Source organism: Stenella coeruleoalba (assembly GCF_951394435.1).
Source record: "Stenella coeruleoalba genome assembly, chromosome: 2".
Classification (NCBI taxonomy): Eukaryota; Metazoa; Chordata; class Mammalia; order Artiodactyla; family Delphinidae; genus Stenella; species Stenella coeruleoalba.
Genome location: NC_137147.1, coordinates 4,530,743 through 4,557,438, shown reverse-complemented (window position 1 = coordinate 4,557,438; position 26,696 = coordinate 4,530,743). Strand labels below are relative to the sequence as shown.

At 59.5% G+C, this 26,696-nt stretch overlaps 2 protein-coding genes across 9 annotated transcripts in view; one reads left to right on the top strand and one right to left on the bottom strand.

Moving 5' to 3' along the window:
* Positions 1–4,520, top strand: part of EVL (Enah/Vasp-like) — a 195,873-nt gene extending 191,353 nt beyond the window's left edge. For all 7 annotated transcript variants that reach the window (XM_079915012.1, XM_079915010.1, XM_079915013.1 and 4 more), the window contains 3 exons: positions 1,996–2,062; positions 2,486–2,543; positions 4,314–4,520. In XM_079915012.1, coding sequence (XP_079771138.1) covers positions 1,996–2,062; positions 2,486–2,543; positions 4,314–4,351 — 163 coding nt within the window. In that variant the 3' untranslated portion in view covers positions 4,352–4,520. The remainder of the gene's footprint in view (positions 1–1,995; positions 2,063–2,485; positions 2,544–4,313) is intronic.
* Positions 4,521–4,648: 128 nt separating this feature from the next.
* Positions 4,649–26,374, bottom strand: DEGS2 (delta 4-desaturase, sphingolipid 2). Of its 2 annotated transcripts, XM_079915016.1 has the most exons (3): positions 25,992–26,374; positions 8,996–9,738; positions 4,649–7,195 (listed from the first exon to the last, which is right to left on the bottom strand). In XM_079915016.1, exons 1-3 carry the CDS (start codon positions 26,071–26,073, stop codon positions 7,049–7,051), a joined length of 972 nt encoding a protein of 323 aa, XP_079771142.1. In that variant the 5' UTR covers positions 26,074–26,374; the 3' UTR covers positions 4,649–7,048. The 2 variants fall into 2 exon arrangements, with proteins under 2 accessions (XP_079771142.1, XP_079771141.1); XM_079915015.1 differs by lacking the exon at positions 25,992–26,374 and having other exon boundaries at positions 8,996–10,043.
* Between the last annotated feature and the right edge of the window lie 322 nt (positions 26,375–26,696).

Genomic DNA, 26,696 nt, shown 5'->3' with positions numbered 1-26,696 from the left:
CACTTTTTCTTTTCTTTTTTAACCCAGTTTTGTGCACTGGACACTAAAATTTTATTTACATAGCATTCAATGGTTTTTTTTAATCCAGTTTTATTGAGATACAATTGACATCTAGTGTTGTGTAAGTTCAAGATGAACCACACTGTGATTTGATATACGTGTGCATTGTAAAATGGTTACCACAGTCAAGTAAGTTAACTCGTCCGTAACCTCACACAGTTACCTTTTTTTGTACGTGTGTGGTGAGAACTTTCAGATCTATTTTCTTCGCTCCTTTCAAGCATACGATACAGTATCGTTAACCATAGTTACCGTGCTGTACGTCACACCCCCAAGAGGGAGCCCATCTTATTAGCGGAAGTGTGTGCCCGTGGACCACCTCCACCAGTTGCCGCCACCCGCCAGCCCCTGGCAGCCACGAGTCTGCGCTCTGTTTCTGAGTTTGGCTTTCCTAGATTTTACATATAAGTGAGATCATGAGGCATTTGTTTTTCTCTGGCTTATTTCACTTAGCATAATGTCCATGTTGTCACAAATGGCAGGGTTTCCTTCTTTCTTGTGGCAGAATTCTCCATTATGTAACCGTGTGATGTACGTATGTACACGTGTGTGTACACACACTCACACACGCACACAGATGCAGACATGACATCTTCTGTCTCCATTCATCTGTCAGCGGACCCTTGGGTTGTTCCCATGTCATGGCAGTTGTGAATAACGCTGCAGTGAACATGGGGGTGCAGCTGTCTCCTGGGACAGTGATTTCATTCCCTTCGGCTGTGTACCCAGAGGTGGGATTGCTGGCTCGTGTGGTCATTACGTTCTTAATCCTTTGAGGCCCCTCCACACTGTTCTCCATCGCGGCGGCACCAGCACTTTAGTTTTCATGCTTGTTCTCCTTCACTGTGGAGAACACCAGCCCTCGATTTCCCCAGATGGACCTAATCTGTACAGTGACCCCTGGTAGCCATGCCAGTCTGCCAGGTCAGTGTCTGTCCGCCAGCTGTCACATCCACGATCCCTGCAGCTGGCTCTAGCCACATCATTTCCCTGAACCTGCCTTTCTCTCCACGTGGGGACAGAAAGTGGATCCAGAAAGTGTACCCTCAGCACCATGGTCCTGCTTTGAAAGGCCAAGTGGTTAGACGAGCGTTTGCCAAGATTTCCTTCCTTCCTCCCTTCCTCCGTCCTTCCGTCCTTCCATCTTTCCCTCCCCTCCTCTCTTCCACTGGTGGGATCTTAGTTCCCCGACCAGGGAGTGAACCTGGGCCCCGGCTCTGAAAGCAGCAAGTCCTAACCACTGGACCACCAGGCAATTCCCTGCCAGGATTTTCCAGGGAGGATTCATGTGCAAGAGACATGAAGTTTCAAACCAGCTAACCTTAGTTCGGAAGCATCAGGACAGTCCCCAAAACTGAAACCTTTGCCTGAGACGAGCAAAACCACATCCAAGGACGTTTCCTGAAGTAATTACACACCAGAGCCAGTTACCAACACCAGGGACACGTGTTTGTGTCGGAAGTGGGTGCCTTTAGGATGAGTGTTTAAGGTTTTTGCAATTTTGTCTCGTATTTAATGCCATCGTTACTGGTTTCCCCCAAGCCTCCGTCTAGCCAGGAACGCAGACCCTCACACTGAGGGCCAGCTTATCAGGGTCCCTTTCCAGGGGAGGCAGCATGTGACGCTGTCCGCTTACGTGGCTGCTTCTGTGTGAGAGCTGTCCAGGCAGAAGACCCCAAGTCCTGACTCTTGGGTTGGGAAGTATGGTCACAGTATCCATGAGCCCCTCTCGAGGTGGAGACAGGGCATTGGAGTCCTTTTCAGGTAGCTAAGGAGCGGCCGGAGGTAGAAGCAGAAAGCGTGTGAAGGACGATGGGAGAGGGCAGGGCTGGGCCCGCAGCCGGGAGGCTCCGGGGCACCGCTCAGTCTCCCAGCACGGGGGCGCCTGCCGGGCCCCAACGCCCACCTGACCGCACCCTGCCGCCCTCTCCCCAGGATGAAGCCGGCGGGAAGTGTAAACGACGTGGCCCTGGATGCCTTAGATTTAGACCGGATGAAACAGGTGAGTGTGTCCTTCCCGGAGAGGCTGTGAAGGAGCCAGAGGCTGGGGACTTGTCGGGGCCGCGTGGGCAGGCAGGCCCGCCCTCTTGCCCAAGAGGGCCACGTGCGGCTGCCAGCAGTCGGGAGCCGGCAGTGGGTGAGGGGACACGCGCAGCATCGGTCCCCCTGCCCCTGTCCTTACCAGGAAAAGGCTCCCGGCCCGCCTCTGGGGCTTCCCCTTCCGGGCACCCCGGCTCCTCCTGAGTATTTCTCAGGCGTGGGAGGGTGTCTCACGTCCCACTCACACACCGTTCCCCAGCTTGGGGAGGGAGCCGAGAACACGGGTGACATGGGCAGGGGTGAGGGTTGTGGCGCTGCCCCTGCCCCTCGGTCAAGGCCACTTCTCCTCTGCTGTCCCTTCACTCCGAGGCTCTGCCCCCACCAGGAGATCCTCGAGGAGGTGGTCCGCGAGCTCCACAAAGTGAAGGAGGAGATCATCGACGGTGAGTAGAGGGCCCCCACCCCCGGCATCGCCCTGAGCCGGGGTGCACCCGGCGTCCTTGAAGACGGAGGCCTGCCTGCGCCCAGGGCGGCCAAGCAGGGGTCCAGGATGGTCCAGCCAGGGAGGCCGTCCTGGGCCAGGAGGCCTGGGCCTTGTACCAGCATGGGGGCGGGGGCCAGTCTTCCTCCCAGCGGCCAGCACCACCCTCCCGCGTCTCTGAGCAAACTGAGACTCAGATTAAGCGCCTCGTGTAAGGCCGGGGACGCCCTGCTGGTCTGCTGCCGCAGTCTGAGGCTTCCCAGGATTAGCCTGTGTCGAGGAGGAAGATCCGCGAGTGCATTCCCAAGCCCAGAGCGGCCCTGAGTTGTCTGCTGCTTAGCTCAGCACCTGTGGACGTAGATTACTTCTGTTTATTCTGCCACTTCTGATCACTGGGTTTGGGGTTATAAGGGCAACCGCTGCCTTCCCAGAGGTTTAGGGGTCCAAGAAGCCACAGAATTACCTATGGGCCTGACCTAGTTCACAGCCTGCTCGGCCTGGCCTGAGGGCGCGGGCATGTGGCTCCAGCGGCAGGGCCTCGTCACGGTGAATCACATCCGTCCTTCCGGGCCCCACCGTAGCCTTTGATGCCGCTGGCTCAGATCTGGAGCCAGAGGAAAAGGAAAGGTTCGGGCAGGGCTGGCTCCGCCCGACAGAGCAGTGAGGCACAGCCTGGTGCCCACACCCCTCCCCATCCCACCTGCTGGGTGCTGGTGGCGGAGGGCCGCCAGACATGGGAGAGAGGAGAGGCGGCTGGGAGCCTGCGTGGGGTGCCAGCAGAGCCGGACCCCTGCCCAGGGCTGGGTGACGGCCACACCCCGTCCTTGACCCAGAGAGCACTCAGTTCCTGTTTGCCCAGTCCCCCCACAGGCCTGGGATGGGCAGATAAGGAGTTAATGAATGAAGAGAGAAAGCAGAGCCAGAGAGGAGACAGGGGCCAACTATTAACCCTGCTCTGATGCTGGGCGCTCCCACCTCAGGAGGGCTGCTTGTGTGGCCCCAGTGCCAGGGCTGGTGTGGGGCCCGAAGCAGGGCTGCCAGCCAGCCAGCGAGCAGAGGGCACAGGCCTCGACGGAGGGAGCCAGTGGGTGTGGGGGGGCCCCCGTCTCTGCACCTGCCACAGCGCGGCCGTGGTGGACGCAGCCTCTGGGGCGGGCGGCTGAGAGGCTGGGGGAGATGTGGGCCATGGGGGTCTCCTGGAAACCTCCCCTCGTTCCCCTGCTGCTGGAGACGGGCCCGGCCCTTAGCTCTCTCTCCTGGCCTTCGGCTGCAGGCCCCCTGGGGTCTGTCCTGGCAGAGGCTCACATCTGGGGGAGGACTCTGGGGAGAGGAGCAGGGAGAAGCCCCGGCCCCCTCCGGATGGGGCGAACCCAGGCCCGGGAGGCAGGGCGTGGGAGCCCTCCGCCTGCTCAAGGTCACCGACCTGATGCTGCCCCTGGGGGCGGGGTGGGGGGCTTGCCGGTCCTCCGACCAGAGCTGGGCTGCCTGCCTGCCCCTTACCAGTCCGTCCTCTGACGGGGAAGGGGCAGTGCCATCCTTGAGGGGCTGCCAGCTCACGAGAAGCGGCAGATGAGCCCCACAGAGGGCTTTGCTGTCACCCCGGAGTCGGCCGGAGCCCGCTGCGCTGCCTGCCCTCTGGCCTGGGGGGAGACAGAGCGGGGCAGACCCCAGGCAGGACCTGAGCAGGCCGGGGGGCGGCGCCTGAGCCTCCTGTCCCGCCCTGTCCCCTCAGCCATCAGGCAGGAGCTGAGTGGGATCAGCACATCGTAGGTCGCTCGGCCCCCGACGCCGCCTGAGACCCGGTCCAGCCGAAGGCGGGGACAGCAAGGAGCCCAGCGCCCCGGGCCTCCAGCACACACGAGCACGCACTGAAGCTAGGATGTGCTTCGTTTAAAAGTCTTAACCTGTGATAAAATATTAAAATGAGGAAAAAAGTTCAGCTCCTGGATTTTTTTAGATTCAACCTGACACAGCACACCAGGCCTATCGCCTTTTTTTGTATTTTATATTTGCCTATTTAAGTGTACATTCCTTTCGGTTTATAGAGAAGACACCCCGAGTCAGTCACGCGCCTCGCTAGGTGGTTTCAAGTTTTCTCCTAGGTGCCACCGGGAGCAGCGGCCGCTTCCACGCGGCTCCTTCCCAGCGTCCTGGTGGTTGGGGTCCATCCACGCGCCAGGCGGTCTGTGTGCACGTGGTAATAAACGCTTACCGTCCACACCCCGGCTCCGACTCGCTCGCTGTTGGCGGCTCCCGGCCGGGGAGGCCTCTTTTGGGGGAAGGGCCCACGGCAGTGGCGGCCGTGGGTGCGAGGCTGGGCTGACTCAGATGCGAGGGGGGACGGGCCGCTGAGCCGCGCAGCTCAGGCACTGCCGGCGGGGGGCCCAGGAGCCGCCCCCCAGGGCCTCCTCCGGGGAGACGGGCTCTGAGTGGCGCCTGGAACATCAGCAGGGCCGGGAGGAGGCACCAGCTTACCCTCCCCGCCGCGCAGAGGGGCGCCCCGTGACTCGGGCCCAGCAAGGCGGGCAGGGAAGGCCTCCGCCCTGCCCCACGAGTCTCCTGCAGCCCCCAGGGAGGAGCACAGGTCCCCGCCTCCGTGGCAGGAGTGAGGCCCCAGCCAGTGGGAAGGCTTTGGCGTCCTTTGACTATCACGCAGGCACCACGGCACAGTGTGCCCAGGCGCTGGCCCAGCCGTCCCCTGGGGGCCACGGGAGGAGGGCCCCCAGTCTGGCTCGTGACAGTGGGGCTGTTTTCTGGCCAGGCTCTGGACACATCGTCTCACCGAGTGCTCCCAGCGACCCTGGGACACAGGAATAGGGCTGTTCTGCCGGCTGGGAGGTGAGCGGCTTATCCCACACACAGCTCCATGAGCCGCTCTCCCGGGCTCCTCCTGCCTCCTGCTGTCCAAGAACCCTGTCGCCTCGGTGCCTCGGGGAGAGAGTCCTGGCAGGTGGCGACGGGGTGCTCCCCTCTTCTGGGCAGCTGCCTCTCGAGAGATTTGTGCCAGAACCCTGCCCTGGGCCCACCTTCGGCTCTGGGTGAGGCCCAGCCGTGACCGTCCCGTCGGCAGATAAGCTCGCTGGCGGACACGGAGAGCTCGCGAGGCTCAGCTGGGCTCTCTGGGGCTCCCCTGGGCCCAGGCCAGCGTGTGTGCACAAGGAGGGGCCGCCTGCCCAGGCTCAGAGCCGCATTGCCCTCCCACAGCCAGTCCAAGGGCCTCTTCCCCGGGCCACCTCAGTGGTCAGAACACCCGTGGACAGGGGTGCCTGGCACACGCGAGGCCACCCCCAGCCCTGAGCAGGAAGCCCTTGCGTAGCAACTGCCCTGTCTCAGGCACCTGAGACCTTCCTCCCCGCCCAGCTGGGCCTTCCTCCCAGCCCTCTCTCTCCCGGGCCAGCTAAGGCAGCCCCGCCATGCCCGCCCCTGGGCCGTGGTCCTCGGCCTCCCCAGCCTCACGGCTCCAAAGGGAGGCCGTCTTGGCCCGGCCGCTTTCTCTGGCAGGGAGGGCCTCGCCCAGGCATCCCTCCTGCTGCCCGCCTGCCTCTGGAAGACCAGGACCCACACCCCGACACAGCCCCCGGGCCCAGGGGCTGGCGCCAGCGATGCCTCCCCACCTCTCAGCTGGGCCATTAGCCCTCCGCACAGTCCGGCCGAGCCGCATCCCGCTTCGCAGAGACACCGAGGACACCAGCCAGCTTCCGTCAGAGCCCTAGCTCACTTGGGCAGTCACCCGTCGGTCCAGCCGCCTGTGCACCCGCCATCTGCCTGGCCTGTGGTACCTGTTCTCCTCAAGCCCCACGTCTGAGCTGGTGGGGGTGAGGGCCCCAACGTGCAGCAGGAGCTCGGCAGGCGCGGGGGTGGGGGTGGGGGGCAGGGTTGTGGCGGGAGCAGGGACGTGGCCCGAGGACCACGTGGATCTCATCTCTGCCCACACCCCCAAAACCGGCCACTCAATGACAGGGCCCCCGGGGAAGGCTGCCCCAGAGGGAGGAGCGTGGCCTCAGGCCCTGCTGGCCAGGAGCCGAGCCCGCTCCTGGGAAGCACCCTCTGTGGCCTTGAAAACATGCTGCGTTAATTTAGGGCATGGGCACGCCAGAGAAATCAGCTCCCTGGGCACAGGGCACCCAGCGCCGGGCCAGGCCTCGCGCGTGACGTCCTGAAAGGGAGGGCCCGGCCTGCGGTCACCAGTCCCCGTGCAGACCAAGCTTCTCCAGGCTGCCACCCGCGCCCGCTGTCTCCAGGCGTGGTCTCGGGACTCCAGGGGGACAAGAACAGCAGCCTAGGGTGCGGGAACTAAATGCAGCCAAACCAGTTCTGGGCACTGCACGCCCTGGGGACAGGTGACGGCCAGCCCTGCAGGTGGGCGGGGCGAGGCCGGGCAGCAGACAGAGAGCACAGGCCCTGCTCCCACCGGGCACTGAGGCGCGCGCAGCAGGGTCCGTGCTCTCGGGGCGCCGGCCGTCAGGCTCACAGGCCGTCCTTCGCCAGCTTGCACACCCGCTTCACCCTGGCGTAGGGCCCCAGGGAGTCCTCGGACACAAAGTCCCAGAGCACCTTCACCCACGAGTAGTGCTGGGGCAGGTGGTCGTAGTACTCGGGCGCGATCTTCCGCACCTGTGGAGAGGGCACATGGGTCAGAGGCCACGCACAGGCACGTGCACAGCCACAGGCGCACGTGCGCGCGGACACACGTGAGCACACGCGCAACCCTGTCATCTCCCAGGGTACCCGTGTCCGGGCCAGCCGGGCAGCAGGCCGCCCGGCGCTGCCCATAGGCGGAGGGGCCATTGGCCGGGGCCACCAAGAGGCGCTGAGGCCCCTGCCCCAGATGGGGGTGAGGAGGTAAAATGCCCACACCCTGAGTTTCTGATCCAGGAGCCTCGGGGTGGCCGAGTCCTGCTGAGCCAAGGTCACGCCCACGCGCCTCAGCCCGGCCCCTCTGACCTTGGCTCCCACCATACTCCCACCCCGTCGCCCTCCTGCCAGCCTCAGGACTTATTTCCCCCTCCAGCTCCCTGCCCCTCTCTGCACCTGACACCCTCAGCCCGCCTCCTCCAAGAAGTGCTCCAGCCTCAGCACCTACATGCACACCAACTGCAGGGGAGGCCTCCCCCTCCCCCCACAGAGGACACACCAGGTGCACAGGGCCTGCTTTATAACTGAAAAGGGGGGCCTAAGGGGGATGAGGTGACACGCACGGCAGGAACAGGGAGCCTTTGACTTTGCTTGGGAGAAGGAAAGGCTCACAGCTGACAGCAGCTGCTTCTGTGAGTGTCCTGGGTCAAGATTCTGGCTCTGCTGCTTCCTGAGTCAGGGACCCCTGCTCCCTGAGCCTCTCCCTTCGCGTCCATGAAATGGGCGTGATGGGCTTGAAATGCTGCGTAGGCCTGTGGTGAGGCTTCAGTGAGATGGTGCCCAGCACAGAGCAGGACCTCAGTACCATTGGCGGGGCGGGGGGGGGGGGGCCTACACAGCCAGGGTGGACACACAGGCTGTCAGACTCCAGAGTCACGTGGGCCACGGCACAAACACCTGCACACCCAGACCAGCGCTCACGTGCACTCCAGCACACCAGTGGGTGAACATGCACTCACAGACATGCACATATGGACAGGCACACCTAATCACGTGTAGGAATGCGGGCACACAGACGTACACACAGTCTCACACACTCAGACACCCTTCCCACGACCACAGTCTCCAACCCCCTGTGCGCGGTCACTTCTGCTCTAACCGACCAGTGCCAGACCAGAACAACAACAACTCCTCCCCCCTCCCCCCTCCCCCCTCCTCCTCCCCCTCCCCCCTCCTCCTCCCCCTCCCCCGTTCTCTTTTAGAAATTCTCCAACCCAGATCTCCCAAGACAGAGGTGCCAGCCCAGAGGCTTCCACTCCGAGGCAGCTCGGGCCAAGCCCCTTGGGTCACAAAGGGCAAGGCCCACCCTGTCCTCTCTGTGCCGTGAGGGGGCCCCTGGAGGGTCACAGGGCAGTGACAAGAAATGCGGAGGGACAGGGTCAGGAAGGCGAGGCGCTTCACTTGCAGTATCGTTACTGCTGCACCATTTACAGGAGAGAAAGCTGAGGCACAGAGAGGGCAAGCGGCTTGCCCCAGGACACACAGCCAGCCAGTGACTATCACAGCTGTGCTCAAACGGGTTTTCATTAAACCAAGAGGCCTGAACTGTAAAATGCCCCTTGAGCCCCTGCCCCGCCCCCCCGAATTCACCTTCCTATTCTCCAGCCAGGCACTCCGTGTGCCAGGTGGCCTTTCCTTCTCCCCTGGGGACCCCAAGTGAGCACGTAGCCATCCCGTGATCAGCATGAGAGAAAGGCCGGAGTGTGGCCCAGAGCCCTCCCCGCGTTCCCCCACCTCCCACTAAGGTGCCACTGCAGCCCCGCGACCACGGCCACGTACCAGGGGCAGGTTGCAGCCCGGGATGCTGGGGAAGTCGTGGTGTTCCATGTGGTAGCCCACGTTGAAGGTGATCCAGTTGAGGGGCCCGTAGTAGGAGTAGGTCTCGTGGCCCTTGAGGAACATGTAGTGCTCAGCCACGAAGTGGCCCGAGATGGGGTGCAGGCCCAGGCCCAGCAGGGAGCTGGCCAGCAGGTAGACCATGGGCTTGGGCCCCCAGAGGGTGAAGATGGTGGCGTTGGCCGCCAGCTGCGCCAGGGCGTTGAACACCTCCATGCGGGTCATGGCCTTGGGGTGCACGCAGAGCGGCCGCAGCGAGTAGAAGAAGGGCTGCAGCGCCAGCCAGAGCAGCTTGCGGGCCGGTGTGCAGAAGAGCCAGCCCTCGAGGCGCGTGGGCACGTCCACGTCCAGCCCGTCGCCGCCCAGGTAGCGGTGGTGGTCCACGTGGTACTTCTTGAAGGAGGAGGCGTAGGGCACACCCAAGGGCAGGTTGGCGAAGACGGCGAACCAGCGGTTGTGGGCGGGGTGGCCAGTGCCGAAGGCCGTGTTGTGCGAGATGTCGTGGATGGCCAGCGTCAGCGCGTGGTTCACGCAGCCCCCGAAGGCGTAGGCCCAGAAGAGCAGCCAGCGCCACGCCAGGCCTCGCACCAGCCAGCAGGCCAGCAGCTGCGCCAGCACCAGCCCCAGCACCAGCCACTTGAGGTGAGGGTCCGGCCGCATCAGGGCCTTGATGGCCGGGTACTTGGCTGCAGGGAGGACGGGAGAGAAGGTGAGGGGGTGCTGGCCGCGTGGGTCCAGATGCGTGCTTCCCCTCCCCCCTCCTTCAATCTTTCCTGCCATCTTCCCCGTCTTTCCCTCCACCATCCATCAAGCCCCCAGGCAGTGCTCTGAGATCCGGCACTGCGGCTCTGGGCCTAGAAGCAGCCTCGCCTGTGCTCGTGCCGAGGGAGGCAGGCAGACCTGTCTCCCCCCACCACCCAGGGGGCTCTGGGGAGACTCCCCAGGGTGGGGGTCTTTGTCACCAGCCTACACAAAGAGCAGGCGTCAGCATGGGCCACAGAAACGTAATTCCCGCCATCAAAACAGATGCCGGGAGCCACAGGTTCAGCGCACGCGGTGCTGTGTACGGCTGCTTGGTTGCTGTGGGCTTCCAGGGAGCCCGAGAGCCACAAGCAGACTCTTCGGGGGGCGGGGGGGGGCCCTGGGAGGGGGCAGGGTGGCTGGGAGAGGGGAAGCTGGAGGGCTCTGGCTTTGTCTCGGTGTTTCTGTTCGTAAAACAAACAAGATCTGAAGGAAATATGATAAAATGTTGAATACACTTATTTTGGGTGGTGGGTGTTTGTTATAGTATCTTTTGTACTTTTCTGTATTTTGTTTTACAGAAAAGGAAAAAACAATGGCAGTGGGAGCTGCCCAAGCAGGGAGGGCCTTCTCAGCCGAGGAGGCAGCCGGAAGAGAACAGGGTGGGGTGGGGGCCTTGGGGCAAGAGAGCGGTGCCTTCTAGAAACCTCTGCTTGTGGGAGGGGGCTGGCAGGCTTAAGGCTGGTGAAGCAGCTGGTGCTGTATCCAGGGGCACGGAGGGACAGGGCCGGGGGGCATCACATGCTCAAGGGGACAGTCAACCCTCCCACGCCAGGTCTGCTGTGTCCCTTGGTTCCCTGGCAGAGGAGACAGGCCCTCAGGTGGAACCAGCGTCCTGACGCACAGATTGGGATCCAGGCCGGCGAGGGCGGGGCTCGTCCCAGGCACCCTTAGGACAGTCAGTACCCGTCTCCAGTGCCTTCAGTGCCCGCCCCTCCTACCCATCCAGCAGCTGGGTGGCCTCAGGCTGGCCTGTGAAGAGGGTGTCCAGGGCTGCAGCAGAGGCTGGGCCCCAAATGGAATTGGCCAGGCCAAGGTTGAATCCTGGCCTACGCTTCCCTCCTAGTGACCCAGGAAGTCGCTGCCCTTTAGTGCTCAGAATGGAAGTGTGTGACAGGGCTGCCTTCTTCCTCCCAGACCAGAGAACTTTCTGTCAGAGCCCCCCAGCAATGGAACAGGCTGCCTCACAGGTGGTGAGCTGCCTGTCCCTGGGGGTATGCAAGGAGAAACACAACAAGGACTTCTGCCCCAGAGGGGAGACTCAGGCTCAGAGTCTTCCTGCCCAAGCTATGGTGGTGCCACAAGCCCATCTCGAGGTCAGTCTTGATCCTGCTGTGTGGCCATGGTGCATTCCCACCCTCTCTGGGCCTCTGTGTCCCAGTGTGACACAGTGTGGGCAGGATGTGCCTCACGGGGTATGTGTTCCACATACCGGTCCTGGAGCCTGATGGTGGGACAGCCCGCGTCTGCTGGAGATGTCGGGGCGGGGGCGGGGGGCGGTAGTCGGGGTTCCCACATCCTAGAACCGCTGCCCAGGAAGCCCACAGAATCCCCCAGGCAGCACTGACACCCCTGCTATCTACACACCAGCACTCCCACCGAGCCTCCACCTCGTCTGGCAGCTACGGTGGTTTTGGCTCCGACCAACTGAGCAGTGGCGCTATACAGCCCTCAGGACAGCCTGCCAGGGGAGGCGGCCGAACCTCACACCCCTACCCCCGGCTCCCATTCCAGCCTCCTTCCCCCTGCTGCTGGGGCCACCCCCCAGGCTTCCAAGCTCGGCAAGACTGCCTGGGCCCTTTGATCCTGGGAGCTTTCCCCGAAGCTGCCAAGGACACCCCCAATCAGGCCCCGAAGGATGGTGGTCACAGCACAAGCGTCAAAGCAGAACTGAGGAAAGAGCAAGCGAGCCCAGGCCTGGCAATAAACCACAGCCCTGCTTAAGAGGGGCCCAGGGGGCCACAGCATCTCCCGGGGGGTGGAAGGGAGCAGCGTTCAGAAAGCGTTCAAATTCCAGCTCTGGATACGGGTTTAGTAACAAGAATATATAAAGATATCCTACAACCCAAAAACAAAAAGACAAACAACCCAACAAAAAATGAGCAAAGGACTTGAATAGATATTTCTCCCAAGATGTGCACCTGTTTCTCTAAGCACATGAAAAGGTGCTCAGCAGCAGCAGTCGCAGGGATGCAGCCAGCCCGACGGTGAGATCCCACCGCAGAGCCGCTAACGGCCAAACGCAAAAAACGGAAGATAGCAAGTGCTGACGAGGCTGCAGAGAAATGGGGGCCCTTGTTTGTATGCTGCTGGTAAGAATGGAAAACGGCGCAGCCACTGTGGAAAACAATTGGGCGGTTCCTCAAAAAGTTAAACATGGAATTACCATAAGACCCAGCAATTCCACTGCTAAATATATACCCCACAGAATTTAAATGAGGGACACAGACAGAAACGTGCATATCCATGTTCACAGAACTATTCACAATAGCCAGAAGGTGGAAACAACCCAAGTATCTGTTAACTGATGAGTAGTTAAACAAAATATGGTCTCTCTACACAATGGAATATTATTCAGCCTTAGGAAGGAATGAAACTTCCAGTTACAAAATAAGTAGGACATGGGGATGTAATGTCTAGAATGGTGACTGTAGTTATTAATACCGTGTTGCATATTTTAAAGTTGTTAGGAAAGTAGATCTTGAAAGTTCTCATCAAGAACTTCTCATCCAAATAAAGAGGGAGACATAGAGAATGGACTTGAGGACTTGGGGTGGGAGCGGGAAGCTGGGGCGAAGTGAGAGTAGCATCGACATATATACACTACCGAATGTAAACTAGGTGGCTGGTGGGAAGCAGCCGCATAGCACAGGGGGATCGGCTCGGTGCTTTGCGATGACCTAGAGGGGTGGGATAGGGAGGGTGGGAGGGAGGCTCAAAGGGAGGGGATATGGGGACACGTGTAAGCATATGGCTGATTCAGTTGTGCAAGAAAAACTAACACAGTATTGTGAAGCAATTATACTCCAATAAAGGTCTATTAAAAAAAAAGAACTTGTCATCCAAGAACTCATCAAGAAAAAAAATATTTGTAACTGTGTATAGTGACTTGTTGGGGTCATTTCACAGGATACCATACCAAGTCACTATGTTGGTGGGGGAGGGATAAATTAGGGATTAAAATATACACACTACTGGGACTTCCCTGGTGGTCCAGTGGTTAAGACTCCATGCTCCCAATGCAGGGGGCCTGGGTTGGATCCCTGGTCAGGGAACTAGATCCCGCACGCTGCAACTGAGAGCCCGCATCCCGCAACTAAAGATCCCGCATGCCGCGATTAAGACCTGGCACAGCCAAATAAGTAAATATTTTTAAAAATATACGTACACAGGGCTTCCCTGGTGGCGCAGTGGTTGAGAATCTGCCTGCTAATGCAGGGGACACGGGTTCGAGCCCTGGTCTGGGAAGATCCCACATGCCGCGGAGCAACTGGGCCCGTGAGCCACAACTACTGAGCCTGCGCGTCTGGAGCCTGTGCTCCTCAACAAGAGAAGCCGCGATAGTGAGAGGCCCGCGCACCGTGATGAAGAGTGGCCACTGCTTGCCACAACTAGAGAAAGCCCTCGCACAGAAACGAAGACCCAACACAGCAAAAATAAATAAATAAACTCCTACCCCCAACATCTTCTTTAAAATATATACATATATATATATATATATATATATATGCACAGTACTATACATAAAATAGATAACCAACAAGGACCTACTGTATAGTACAGGGAACTCTACTCAATATCTTGTAATAACCTATAATGGAAGAGAATGCAGAAAAATTATATATATATATTTTTTTATATATATGTATGTATAACTGAATCACTTTGCTGTACACCTGAAACCAACACAACATTGTAAATCAACTATATTTCAATAAAATTTTTTTTTAAATCATTATGTTGTACACCTGAAGCTAATATAATGCTATAGGTCAATTATGCCTCAATTTTAAAAGCCCTTCTATTGAATTCGCTGCTTCTCTGTCACAGCGCCGGCTCCCTCAATCCTGCTCCCGGGAACTGACTCCCAAATAAACCAGCAGCACCTCCGCCGCCCAAAACACAGGCATGAAGGACTACCGCGGGCTGCGTACAACACGGATGAACCTTGAAGACATGATGCCGAGTGAAAGAAGCCAGTCAGGAAAGGCCACGTACCGTACGATTCCACTTACGTGAAATATCTAGAACAGGCAAGTTCACAGAACCAGAAAGCAGAGGTTTCCAGGGCTGGGGGGTGGGGGGAATGGACAGTGACTGGTAATGGTGTAGAATTTCTGTTTGGAGTCATGAAAAAGTTTTGGAAATAGTAGTGATGGCTACACCACACCGTGAAAGTCATGAATGTCCCCAAATCCCATGCTTCACACACGGTTAAAATGGCAAATTCTATGTTATCCTTTACCACAATTTTGTTTTTTAAGTTTAAAAAAAAAAAATCCGGGGCTTCCCTGGTGGCGCAGTGGTTGAGAGTCTGCCTGCCAGTGCAGGGGACGCGGGTTTGTGCCCCGGTCCGGGAAGCTCCCACATGCCGCGGAGCGGCTGGGCCCGTGAGACATGGCCGCTGAGCCTGCGCGTCCAGAGCCTGTGCTCCGCAACAGGAGAGGCCCGCGTACTGCAAAAAAAAAAAAAAAAAAAAAATCCCAGCTCCGAGCAGGTTACGTCAGCTCCAAGGCTCGTTTCTGAACCATAAACAGGTCACTGGGAGGATGACTAGATAAGGCACGGAAAGCTCAGGCTGACTGGCCGGGAGCAGACGCCCAGGTGAATCTGCGCTTTATGACGACCACCCAACAAAGTGCACCTGAAGGCCGGCGGCCAGGATGCTGCCCGAAGACGGGCATGCTGGGGACAGCAGTGGTGGGATTAGGCTGCATAGCGCTCTCCTCCCGGGCCTGCCCACATGGCCCAGCGGCGGCCGAGTGGGCTGTCCCTGCGTTGCGTGTGGGAAGCGACTTGGCTGTCCCAGAAAGGCCAGAGGCCCAGAAGGGTACTCGCTGCCCCCGGCAGGTGGAGGAAGATGCAGGGAAGGGGATGCCAAGGCCCCGCCGCCTGGAACCAGCTCAAGGTGGAGGGAGAGACTGGCAACTGGGGTGGGCAGAACAGGGGCCCCCCAAACGCGTCCAGGTCCTACTCCCCTCACTGTGAATCGGTCAGCTTCTGAGGGACCCTGGAAGTCAGGCTGCACCCAGGGTGCTGGTCTGCGGACCTCACAACAGCAAGGAGAGCCTGGAGTATCCCGGTGGCACAGCGTCATCCCAGGCTCGGGACAGTGGGAAAGGGAGCAGGAGAGGAGGTCTGGGGATGTGCAAGGTCTCCACCGGCCTCGCCAGCTGTGAAGATCGAGGGGCACAGGCGGCTCCAGAAGCTGGAAGGGCCAGGAAACAGATTCCCCCCTGGAGCCTCCAGAAGAAACTTCACCCAGTGGGACCCGGGTCAGAGTTCTGACCTCCAGAACCGTAAGATAAGCGCGTTGTCTGTGGTCATTTGTCTCTGCAGCTCTAGGAAACACACAGCAACTGGACGGGGGATGAGGAAACCCCGAGGCTCTGACAGCCCAGCTGACCTCACTGCCCCATCCCTGCACTGGCCTGGCGCTGGGCGCAGCGGCAGCTCACATTCGACCCTGCCCCTCAAGGGCACCACTGCCTGCCAGCCTCAGCTGAGGTGGACCAGCCAGCATGACGTTCGCCCAGCATCACCCCGCCAGACGGGGCAAAGGAGACGAAAGGGCCCCAACCGGGGGGGTTGGCCCCACTCGGGAGGGGGGGGGGCAAGCCTCATCCCAGCTTGTTCCTGCCGCCAAAGGGGGTCAGAGTGAGCGGGCACATTTCAGAAGGCGGGCCTCAGTGGTGCCCAGGAAGCTGCGTGATTCCACTGTGGGGCTGAGAGGCCTGAGGGGGTGGTGATCCAGCAGCCGCAGTGAGGTGGAGCAGGGGAGGACAGAAGTGTCTTCACGAAGGCCAGGGCAAGAAGGATGCGCCTGCAGCCCAGCCTTCAGGAATGTTCTCGCCCAGTGCCCAGGAAATCACGTGCAAAGTTCCCGAACATTTGCATACCTGAATGTCAGGTTGGAACCACAGGCCACAGGGCTCCATCAGCCTCCCGCCCACCAGAGGTGGCCTCTGGACGCCAGCCTCCAGGGGTCCGGGCCCTCGCCCGCCCAGGCACACCTGGGAGCTCAGCCAGGCAGCCAGAGGCCACCAGCCTCCACAGGGCAGGTCTCTCCATCTTCCCCTTGGAAGGAGGCCAGGCCTGGGGCAGGCCACACCTGCAGCAGGTGAGCACAGACTGGCAAGCCAGCAGGGACAAGCACCCCAGCTCAGGGATCCAGGCCAGCAAACAGGCCACTTCCGTACCCCTCAGAGGCAAGGGCAGTGACAGAGCCCAGCAGCTGTGACCTTGGACGGTGGGCCTCTGGTGCCCCGTCTGTCATACAAGGCCAGTAAGTCATGCGTGAGTGGAAGCAAAGGAGAACATCCTTGGGTGTCCCTTCCCTGCCTGGCCTGGCGCCCCTTCCTCCTTTCCTGACAGTTTCCCAGGGACTCAGCTGCCCTCAGCTCGGGTGCGGCCTCAACACAGCCTGGGGTGCCTGGTCCCCAGCCCCTCACCCCGGCCGACTGGGTAGGCCACAGCACTGCCCCAGCCTAGGTCTCCACATCTGGGAAATGGGGGTGACACCCCGACCTGCCCATCCAGGCTCTGGTGAGGCTGGGATGACAGCTCTGAGCCCTGGGAGCCGTTACTACTGTTGTTATTAAATACAGTTTTCTGATCTGAGAGTAAAAAACATCCCATCTCTGACCTTTGGGGCTGTGGGCTGCTCTTGGAGGTGATCTGGCCCCAGGCTTGCTTTAACCTATGAGCAAAGGCCCCATGCTCCCCGGCCACGATAGTCACTGGGCCCAGCCACCCTACTGGAAGCAACGGAAAAAGGCGGCCCACGCACAAACCGGATGCTGGGCAGCTCAGGGGCGATCCCGAGAAGGGGCCAAACACGTGAGCTCCAGACCACCTCCACCCTGCCCGGAGGCCCTGTCCAGACCACAGTGCAGGCAGGAGGAGCCCCAGCAAGCCAGGTGACTCAAAACTGGGGGCTCAGGGGCTTCCCTGGTGGCGCAATGGTTGAGAGTCCGCCTGCCGATGCAGGGGACACAGGTTCGTGCCCCGGTCCGGGAGGATCCCACATGCCGTGGAGCGGCTGGGCCCGTGAGCCATGGCCGCTGAGCCTGCGCATCCGGAGCCTGTGCTCCGCAACGGGAGAGGACACAACAGTGAGAGGCCCGCGTACCGCAAAAAAAAAATAATAAATTTTTTTTTAAAAAGTGGGGGCTCAGAGACAGTGGCCAGGGGGCTAGGAGCCCAGCGGATTCCAGGGGTGACACGGCTCGGAGACCTCGCTGAACACCCCTGGCCTTCGGCGGAGACCCCAGGAAGGCCCATCTAAGGAGTGGGGCCCCTCCGGACCCACCCGAGCCGCGCCGGCGAGCAGGGTCAGGCTGGTTCACTAGCTCATCTACCGCCTGCTGGACGGAGATCCATCTTCGCTCAAACGAAACAGCAAACATCGAACCTTTTCACTTCCAGGGCTTCTGGGTCCCTAGGAGGTGGGAGGCCTAGAGGCCTCCCTGAGAAGATGCTCTGGGGCCCTCCAGCCAGGCGGGCCTAATGAGGTCACTGGGTGCAGTCGGGTTTGGGATAAATGGAGCCGTGGGCTTGGGGGTGCCCAGCTGCCGGGGGGTCAAGGAGGGTCATGGCAAGGAAGGCCGGACAGGCACCTGCTGGACTTAGCAAGGCCCTGGGGGCCCCAGCAAGAACCGTGTCAGCAGGAGGCGAGGTGAGAAGGTGAGGCCAAGCGCAGGCCTGGGGAGGGAGGCCTGGCTCGGGGGGTGAGATGGGAGAGATTGGGGCCAGCGGATGGCAGAAGGAGAGGACAGAGATGCGGGGCGGGGGTCACGGAGAAGGCCAGGGGGTGCTGGCCTGACAGAGGGGCGCCTCTTCTGGGGCTCAGGGGTGAGGCTGGGTAGGGGAAAGCTGCTGGCTTCATGTTCTCTGGGCCCCAGGAGAGGTGGGATGCCCAGGAGGAGGGCGAGAGTGCCCTGGCAGCCCCACGAGGAGTCCTCCGGGCCTGGCTGGACACCCAAACCTGGCCCAGCCTGACCAGGCTCTGCCCCCCCTGGGGGATCTCAGCTGATGTCGGGGGGGGGAAACCTGCTCGCTCAGGCCTCCAGCACAGAGCACCAGAGAAGCTGGGTTAGGACACTCACGCCTCAAGGGCTCTCTGCTCCAGTGGGGCAGCCTGGAGCCCGCATGGACAGCCACATGGAACCAGAGACAAACAGACCCATGCAAATGGCCTTCCAGCAGCAGCCTGGGCGGGGCCCAAGGCAAGCTGCCCACGAAAACAACCATTGCTAGAAGCCACACTGTCCAGGCATGACACAGAAAGGAGGGGCAGAGGCCCAGGGAAGGGTCTGACAAGGCAGGGCGAGGCCGACAGAGCCAAGACTTGACCTCAGGACCCCCCGCCTTCAGGCCCGTGGACGTGGCCGGAGCCCGGGTGTGGACGTGGTGCTCAGCAGGTGAAACGTGCCCGGCGTCTGACACACTTCCTCGTGCAGCCCTCACCACCCTGCCCGGGAGGGGACCGTCCCCCCGTCTTAGAGATGAGCATGCAAAGCTTCCACCACACGGAGAAACGACCTAATTCTCCACTGGCTCCTCCAGAGTCCACAGGGATTCCTCAGCCCCGAGAGCAGCTGTTTCCTGGAGCTGGGCTACATCGTCAGGGCAGAGCGCCCAGAGAAAATCCTGGGTCCCAGTTCAAGAGAGCCTCACTGCAGCCTGGCTCAGTCCAACTGCTGCGTGCCCTTGGGCCAGCCCCTGTCCCTCTCTGGGCCAGCTTCCTCACTCTCCGTCCCTAAGGCACCCACTCGGACAGCTCTGGGCTGTGAGGGCCTGGAGGTGGGGCCTTCCCCGGGGCACATGGGCCTCGGGGGGACAACGGAGAGGAGGCCGCAGGCCCCGAGGTGTTGGGGAGCTTGGCTCCAGCAGCTGTGAACATTTCCGTGCATTACATATATTTACATACGTGGCGAACTTGTTCACGAGGACCCAGAGGGCTCAGCAGAGGAGCCTGCCTGAAGGGAAGCAGCCTGACCCCACTGCCCTACGCTGACCCCACAGAACAGTCTCCCCGTGGACACCAGGTTATTCCCAGAAGATTCCTGACAAATCCTGCTGTGCCAGGCGTGGTGGGGAGGAAACGGCAGAAACAGGCAGTCCGGCGGGGGCGCTGCCGGGCCCTCGCCCTCCGCAGGGAGCGAGCGTCCCCACGCAGCCCCTGCTAACCGGCGGCGATAAGGTCCCTTCTCATTGGCCTCCTCCAGGGCTCCCAGGAGCACATGGGGCTTCTCCCCACTCTGGGTCCTCCACGTACCCGGGCCGGGCACCATCTAGGGCTAGATGCCCTGACTGCTTCCCCAGGGAGGTCAAGTGACATCGCAGGACAGTCCCGCTGGCTCCAGGGGGCCTTGTCACCGCCTTTCACCACCAAGCGCTCTTCAGCCTGAACATTCCATCGTGTCGGTCAGCTCGCTGTGCCCACCTGCCTCCAGCGCCTGTCTGACCCTGTCCCGCCACAAGCCACCCCGTGCGGAGCACCTTCCCTCTCCCCCCAGCGGCTGAGCACCTGTCCTCTGACAGCATCTCCAGCAAAGGCACCCAAGCCCTCTTCATCCCCTCCTTCCTAAACGGCTCCCCCGCAGCTCTGGCCCCAGTGCTTCCTAAGCCGCCTTGTTCTGCCCCATCTCGCCCCCTCCTTTCCGGTTTGGGAGCCCAAAGGCAAGCCTAAGCCTGGCTGGTCAGTGTGGGCGGTGCTCTGGGGGAACCGGGGAAGCGGCCCAAAGTGCCTTCAGGAATCACTGACCCACCTCCCGCCAAACCTGCTCTTGATTCCGGACAAATATTTGCCGAAGGTCTGGGCCGAGCCGGCCCCAGGCCCCAGAGGCGGGAGGGGCTCGCAGGCTCAGCGGGGGTGGGAGGCACACGTGCGGGGCACAGTGGTGTGTCCCGACTAGGACGTGCTTAGGACACACACACTGAGTCCCGTGACACTCGAGCCGAAACTCGAGGGACGAGGAGTGGCTCTAAGGATACAGGGCGGGCTGCCGAGTGGCTGCAAGGGGTCCTAGGGACCTCTGGGGTGAGGGAAAGGCTCCAAAACTAGACTGTGTAACTTTACTAAAAAATCACTGCACTGTGCCTTTAAAATGAGTGAATTTTATGGCATGTAAATCACTTCATAAAAGCTGGTACGAGTGAAAGAATGTGGATTAGAAGCAGGCCAGGTGAAGGCACAGCACACACATCAGTACAGAGGCAGAAAGAAGGAGAGGAAGGGGCCACGTGAGCTGGTGACTGCCCGTGGGTCACGTGCCAGGGAGGACAGGAGGGGGGACAGGCTCTCTTCAGGTCCCGCGTGGAGAAGAGGGTGGAACAGAGGCGCAGGCCGGAGTTACCAAGTTACAGCCCTGTCCTAACCCTAACCAGGCTGGGTGACCTTTGGGCAAGGGGCCTAACTTCCCAGGGTCCTGCCCTGCATTAAAAAAGATGCAAATGTCTGTAAAGCAAAAAAAAAAAAAAAAAAAAAAAAAAAGGAGTCGGGGGGAGAAACGAAACGAATGAAAAAAATGTTAGGACTTCCCTGGCGGTCCAGTGGTTAAGACTCCACGCTTCCAATGCAGGGGTGCGGGTTCAATCCCTGGTCAGGGAACTAAGTTTCCACATGATGTGCGGTGTGCACCCTGCCTCAAAAAATAAAAAAAGTTCCAAGGGAAAAGACAAGGGACAGACATGGGAAGATTCTCGTTACATGTGGCAAAAGCAGGGCCACCACAAGTCATGTGTAAAAGACTCCTACGGATCCAGGAAAAGGGCTCCTCAGATAGAAAAAGGACATGAGTCGAAAATTCACATAAGGAGAAAGACAGTGAAATCATGGAAGAAACACTCAGCCTCACTAATCAGCTCAGAAATGCCAATTAAAACGGGATGTCTCAGGACCTTCCTGGTGGTCCAGTGCCTGGGACTCTGCGCTCCCAATGCAGGGGGCCGACGTTCAATCCCCGGTCAGGGAACTAGATCCCAGAGGCCGCAACTAAGAGGTCACATGCCACAACTAAAGATCCAACGTGTCCGCAACTAAAAAGATCCAGTGTGCGGCAACTAAAGATCCTGCGTGCCAACTAAGACCCAGCAAACCAAATAAATAAATAGAGAGAGAGAGAGAGAGATTAGAGGGGAAGAAAAAACGGGATGTCTCCCTGCTCTCCAGCTGGCAAGGATTAAACCGCGTGCTCTGAGCTGTGGCTGACAGGTCCCTGGCACCTCTGGACGGAGGGAAACCCTGCGACGGTCGTGGCAGGTTGGACTAGAGTTGCTCAAGCTTTGGTAGGTGCCTACCGCCTCACTCAGCCTCGCTGGGAAGGGCACTGGTGGAGGTGGGCCCGGCCCTGCCCTTGGGAAGCTCAGAGTTGAGTGGGAGAGTCAGACAAAGCTATCACCCCACAAATCAATGTAGAATTACAGATGGGAGCAAAGCTCACAAGGTAACAGTGCACAGCACCCTACGGAAGGATAGGGAAGGAATAGCTGGGCGGCGGAGACGGGGGTAGACTGTGCTGTGGGCAACCAGCCTATGCCTGCCGCTGTCAAGTGCCCAAATATACCGCCCTCTCCCCAACTCAGTGGGCAGCGATGCACGTTGGTAGTTTGAAATGGGCCATGATGGAAATAGCTACAAAAATTGGCAAATGCCAATTTGCGAATCAGGGTCTTTTGTTCCCTCCAGAGATTCAGTTGATTATTTAACATTTCCCAGCATACGGCGTGTGAGGGCACGCGCTGTTAGACAGTGTTTCTGAGAAAGGGACATTTAGGCTGAGACCTGAAGGATGCATAGGAGCTCCGTAGACGAAGAGTAGGGAAAAAGAATTCAAGCAGAGGAAACAGCATTTGCAAAAGCCAGGAAGTAGGAAATGGGCAGCTGGGGGGTATATTCCACCAAGTGGCTAGAGAGCAGACAGTAAGGAGAAAGGGCAGGGGCCAGAGCATGGGGGTGCCAGTACGCAGAGCAGAGATGAGATTCTAGGAAGGGAAGCCCTCGGAGGACTCAAGCCAGGGAGGACACAGTCAGCTCGGATAGGGTCCTGGAGGGACTCCCTGGTGGTCCAGTGGGTAAGACGCCATGCTCCCAATTCAGGGGCCTGGGTTCAATCCCCGGTCAGGGTGCTAGGTCCCACATGCCGCAACTGAGACCCAGATAAATAAATATTTTTTTAAAAAATAGGGTCCCAGGGATCACCTATTGTCTGTGCTGCTGTGTGCCCATGCACCCAGCACCCCTCCCTCCCCACCCAACTTAGGATCACAGCACCCCTTTCTCGGAGAGCTGCAACTCTCTGACGTCACAATGTGATACTGTGCGGTTTGCCCATCACAGCCCCCCGCCCACTGGCCAATCAGAGGACTCACAGCTCTGGCCAGAGATGAGCTGGCTCAAGGGGAGGACGGGCTACTCAGGGCAGAAGGGGAGAGAGGCACCTCTCTCTCTTCTGTGGGAATCTCAGAGCTGGGTGGACACAGGCTGCAGCCCGCCTGGAGGACAAGGAGAAGGCTGACGGCAGCAAGGACAGGGGCGGGAGAGAATGGCCGTGTGGCCGCCCGGCCGGCCCTCCACCCCTGGCTCCAGCATCTCTGTGGTTGGGTGAAGAGCCTCCACGAATGCACATACATGGTAAAACACAAAAAACAAAAACTCACAAAGCTATTTGTTTTTGAAAAGACAAATTCAAACCCTGCTTCTTATTCCGCTGGGCACACCTGGCTTGGACTCTGGTCTCCAATGTGACCAGAGTCTCGCCGGCTCCGTTCCTGCCCTCACAGCACAGGGAGCCTCAGCCCTGGCCTGCAAGGCACGCCCCCATCCAGGCGGGATCTGGAGACGGACCTTGGTCCTGCGCGAAGAGCACGGCAACCAGCTCTAGGCGAGGCCTTCCTGGGTTCTGACTTCAAGATTAGGATCCTTGAGCATCCAGTGGCCCCCCAAGGAGCTTGGTGTGGGCCACAGCGGCCAGCTGGCTGGGACTGGAGCACATCCCTGCCTGAACACCAACTTGGCCTCTGTGGCCACTGAGCTGTGTGGCCCTAGGCAAGTCACTTCCGCTCTCTGAGCCCCACTCTGGGGCCTCCTCTGTAAAGAGAGGCTGACAGTGACACATAGGATTTCCCTCAGGCTGGGAACAGCACAAGCTTCAGGAAAACAGAGATGGAAAGGCATTCCCTGTCCTTGGGGAAAACATGGGCCTTTCTGCAAGAGGTAATAATTATCATCGCAGCTAAACGTTTTGTTGAGTGCTGGGCTGAGCATGAACACCACCTCATTTAATCTGCACAATAGGGACTTCCGTGGTGGCACAGTGTTTAAGACTCTGCGCTCCCGGTGCAGGGGGCCCAGCTTCCATCCCTGGTTGGGGAGCTAGATCCCACATGCATGCCGCAACTAAGAGTTTGCATGCCACAGCTAAGGAGCCAACCAGCCACAACTAAGACCTGTCGCAACCAAATAAATAAATACATTTTTTTAAATAAATAAAAATGATATTTTAAAAAAAATCTGCACAACAACTCCATAAAGAAAGTGCTACAATTCACCCCTTTTAACTCAATCAAACCTCAGTTTCCTCATCTGCTTATCGACTTGCCCAGGGTCACATGACTAATGAGTGGGTGTTGTCCTTGCCAGGAGATCAGCTCACAGCCAAGGTCTAGAGCCACATAACGTGCCCCAGAGAGATAAGGACCCGATGGGCTGGAGCAGTGGAGGGGAATCCGCCTGAAGCACCCTCCTCTGGCCCGGGCTCGGTGGGGGGTGGGGGGGGGTAATTCCTACAGGAGGGAGAACTGAGCGAGCGGGGCAGAGTAGCAAGGAAGGTCCCCCAGGCGGAGGAACAGCGTGCGCAAATGCCTGAGAGGGAGGGGGAATGGCACATTCCAAGTTCGTTAGCTCAAAACTGGATGCGTGGGGAGGAATCCACAGCACACACTGCACAGGGGGAATTTGCAAAGCTCCCTGGAGAGTCAGCCCTTGAGAACCTGTGCTATCCCCACCCTGGCCCAAGTCACCTCCCTCTCCTCCAAGTCTTCCAGGCTTCCCAGCCACCCTGTCCAGGATGCTTCCTGGATTGGTTCCAGGGTCCGTGGCTTCCATCTTGAGAGACAGATCATTCCCCATGTCCTGGCGTGCTGGGTACCACAGTGAGCACCTTCTCACCCAAGCTCTCCTTTTATCCTCATACCCACTCCTCCAGAAAGGATGATGGTGCCCATTATGCAGATTGGGAAAGTAAGTCTGCAACCCAGAGTGTCTGGATCCCTCCAGGCAGCTCTGTGGGCCAGGATACATCCCTCCCACAGCCTTCTCCACCTGGGGCCAGGTGCCCCGTGAGTCCTGTAAGGGGGAGGTGGGGGACAGCCAGGGGAGGGGACGGAAACACAGCCCTGCCTTGAAACTGCTGAGAGACAGCAGCCACGATGCCTGTGCTCCGTGGGGGAGGGAGGACCAGATGATCACCAAGTGCCCTCTGAGCCACCTGCAGGAAGTTCGCAGGCGTAAATAGTGCTGGGTTACTGCTCACCTCACAGGAGAAAACCACAGACGTTACAGACCCACCCAGGGGTCTCTAGGCCCTGAACCCCCAGCAACAGCAGGGCACGGTCATACACTAACCACTCAGTGCATCCGGTGTCTGAAAGGTAACAGGACAGATATTTCCCTAGTCTTGGGGTGGGGCAGGAAGACACCAAAGGGAAAATGCTAAAGAGAAAAAAGCCAACCTATTCAAATGCATTTAAAAAAAAAAAAAAGCTTTTGTGACTATAAAGGGGAAAAGATTTGCAACGTATAAGACAAAGGGTTAAAAGCCTCTATACAAAGAGAGCTCTAACACCAACAAGCAAAAGACGAAGCCAAGAGAAAAAAAATTTTTAAATGGCCAATTACACGTTGAAACCAATCATCAAATTAAAAATTTAACCCACAATGAAATAGTATTGTTTTGTCAATCTGCTTGGTAAAGATTAAAAACGTTTGCCAAGCCCAGGTGTAGGCGAGGGTGTGGTGAAATGGCGACGGACTCTGGGGCAGGGGAGCGCGTTCACCCTGCTGCAAGCTGGCCCGGCACTGCAAAGGCCATTTGGCGGCACCTAGTAAAAGCTGTTCTGGAGGTGCGAGCCCTTTAACCCCTAATTGCGGGTAAAGGACTGTACATCCTGGGTCTTCCTGAGAGACGGATGGAGCCCATCAGGATGGGTGAATCCAAAGGATGGGCGACCACGTAGGTAAAAATGACCTCCCGGGACACTGAACGACAGAGAGGGGGGCCACCGTGTATTAGGCTATAAAATAAAAGGACAGACTCTTTGGTACAGTCTGTTTTTTAAAAACTTGTCTCTCTGGTTCAGCGTTTGTTTCCTTCGAGGCGCTCATTCTGCCCTAAACTCCGGGATTGGGGGTGGGCTTGGCGACTCCTCCGGCTGGGCCGCCGGGACCCCGGCGCTCAGCGCACATAGGAGCCCGGGATGCGGCGGAGGACAGGTGGCTGCGGAGCTGCCTTCGAAGGCGGGGGCGGTGCATCCCGTACAAAGACAGTCCCTGGGGCCGAGCTCTGCGCTGCGACCTCTCCCCAGAGCTCGAGCCCTGGTCCCGGCCCTGGGAGTGGTTCGCGTCCCACAGCCAGGATGGAGCAGCTGAAACGCGCTCCCCTGACGCGCGGAGCGCGTGTCTTAGAGCCCAGGACAGAGGCAGAGACGCAAGGGGAGTTCCAGGCCGGAGCTGGGGACCCTCAGGAACCCCGAGCCGGGGACGCTGAGGGAGGAGGAGTGGCGCTCCTACCCTCTCTGGAGCAGAGGTAGGGGAGGGCCTGCTGGGCATCCGGGCCTCAGGAGCGACCCCTGGGCTCGGGCTGTCCCGGGACACCAGACGGCCCCAGGGCTGTCCCCACCTGGGGCCCGAGCTCACCGAGCATCTCCTTGCGCCGCTGCGTGTGCGGCTGGTCCGTGTAGACCCACTCGAAGTCGCTGCGGCCCGCGCTGTTGCCCATGGTGGCGCCGGGAGCGCGGCTCAGGGCTGGGCTCCCCTCCACCTGTCTCCCTGCTCTGCGCGAGGACCAGTTCGGGCTCGGGGCGGGGCCTCCGGGGGCGGGGCCTCCGGGGGCGGGGCCGGGAGCGCCTCTGCCACCAGACCTGGGCGCGGTCGTGTCGGGGCAGAGGCGGGTCCCCGGGGCTCTCGGAGCCTCAGTTACCTCGGTTGGAAAATGAGACTGTTAGGACGCAACCCGTGCAGAGTCCCCGGACCCCACGTTGTGTGGCGACGCCCCGTTCCCTCGGTTTCACTGAGGCCCGCCCCCCCCCGCGGCTGAGCACCAGTTCTCTCCGCGGCCCAGGGCCACTCGCGCTTCTGCAACCCCTGCCCCTACAGACCCACCGGTGAAAGCGCCCACCTGGCACGGGGCAGGGGTTGGAGGGTAGAGATTAAATGGATGCGACAGTGCTGGTAAAGAGAAGGGGCTCGGGAAAGGTTCGCCACAGCGATTCTCCCTTCCCCTACCCACTCCTTTCATGCAATAAGGCAGAGGACAATGAGGTGTCTGCAGGTTGGAGGGAGTGAGTCAGCCCCACCCCTGCCTTCAGGGAAATCGAGCGACAGGGACACAGGCATGGAAGA

What these genes read in the sequence shown, in the direction of transcription:
- DEGS2 (XM_079915015.1), bottom strand. Translation starts at nt 9,856, where the DNA reads ATGGTGGAGGGAAAGACGGGGAAGATGGCAGGAAAGATTGAAGGAGGG. An exon ending in CGGGCTGCAACCTGCCCCTG is followed by an intron (nt 7,196 to 8,995) that starts GTACGTGGCCGT and finishes CCCTCTCCACAG; the next exon opens with GTGCGGAAGATCGCGCCCGA.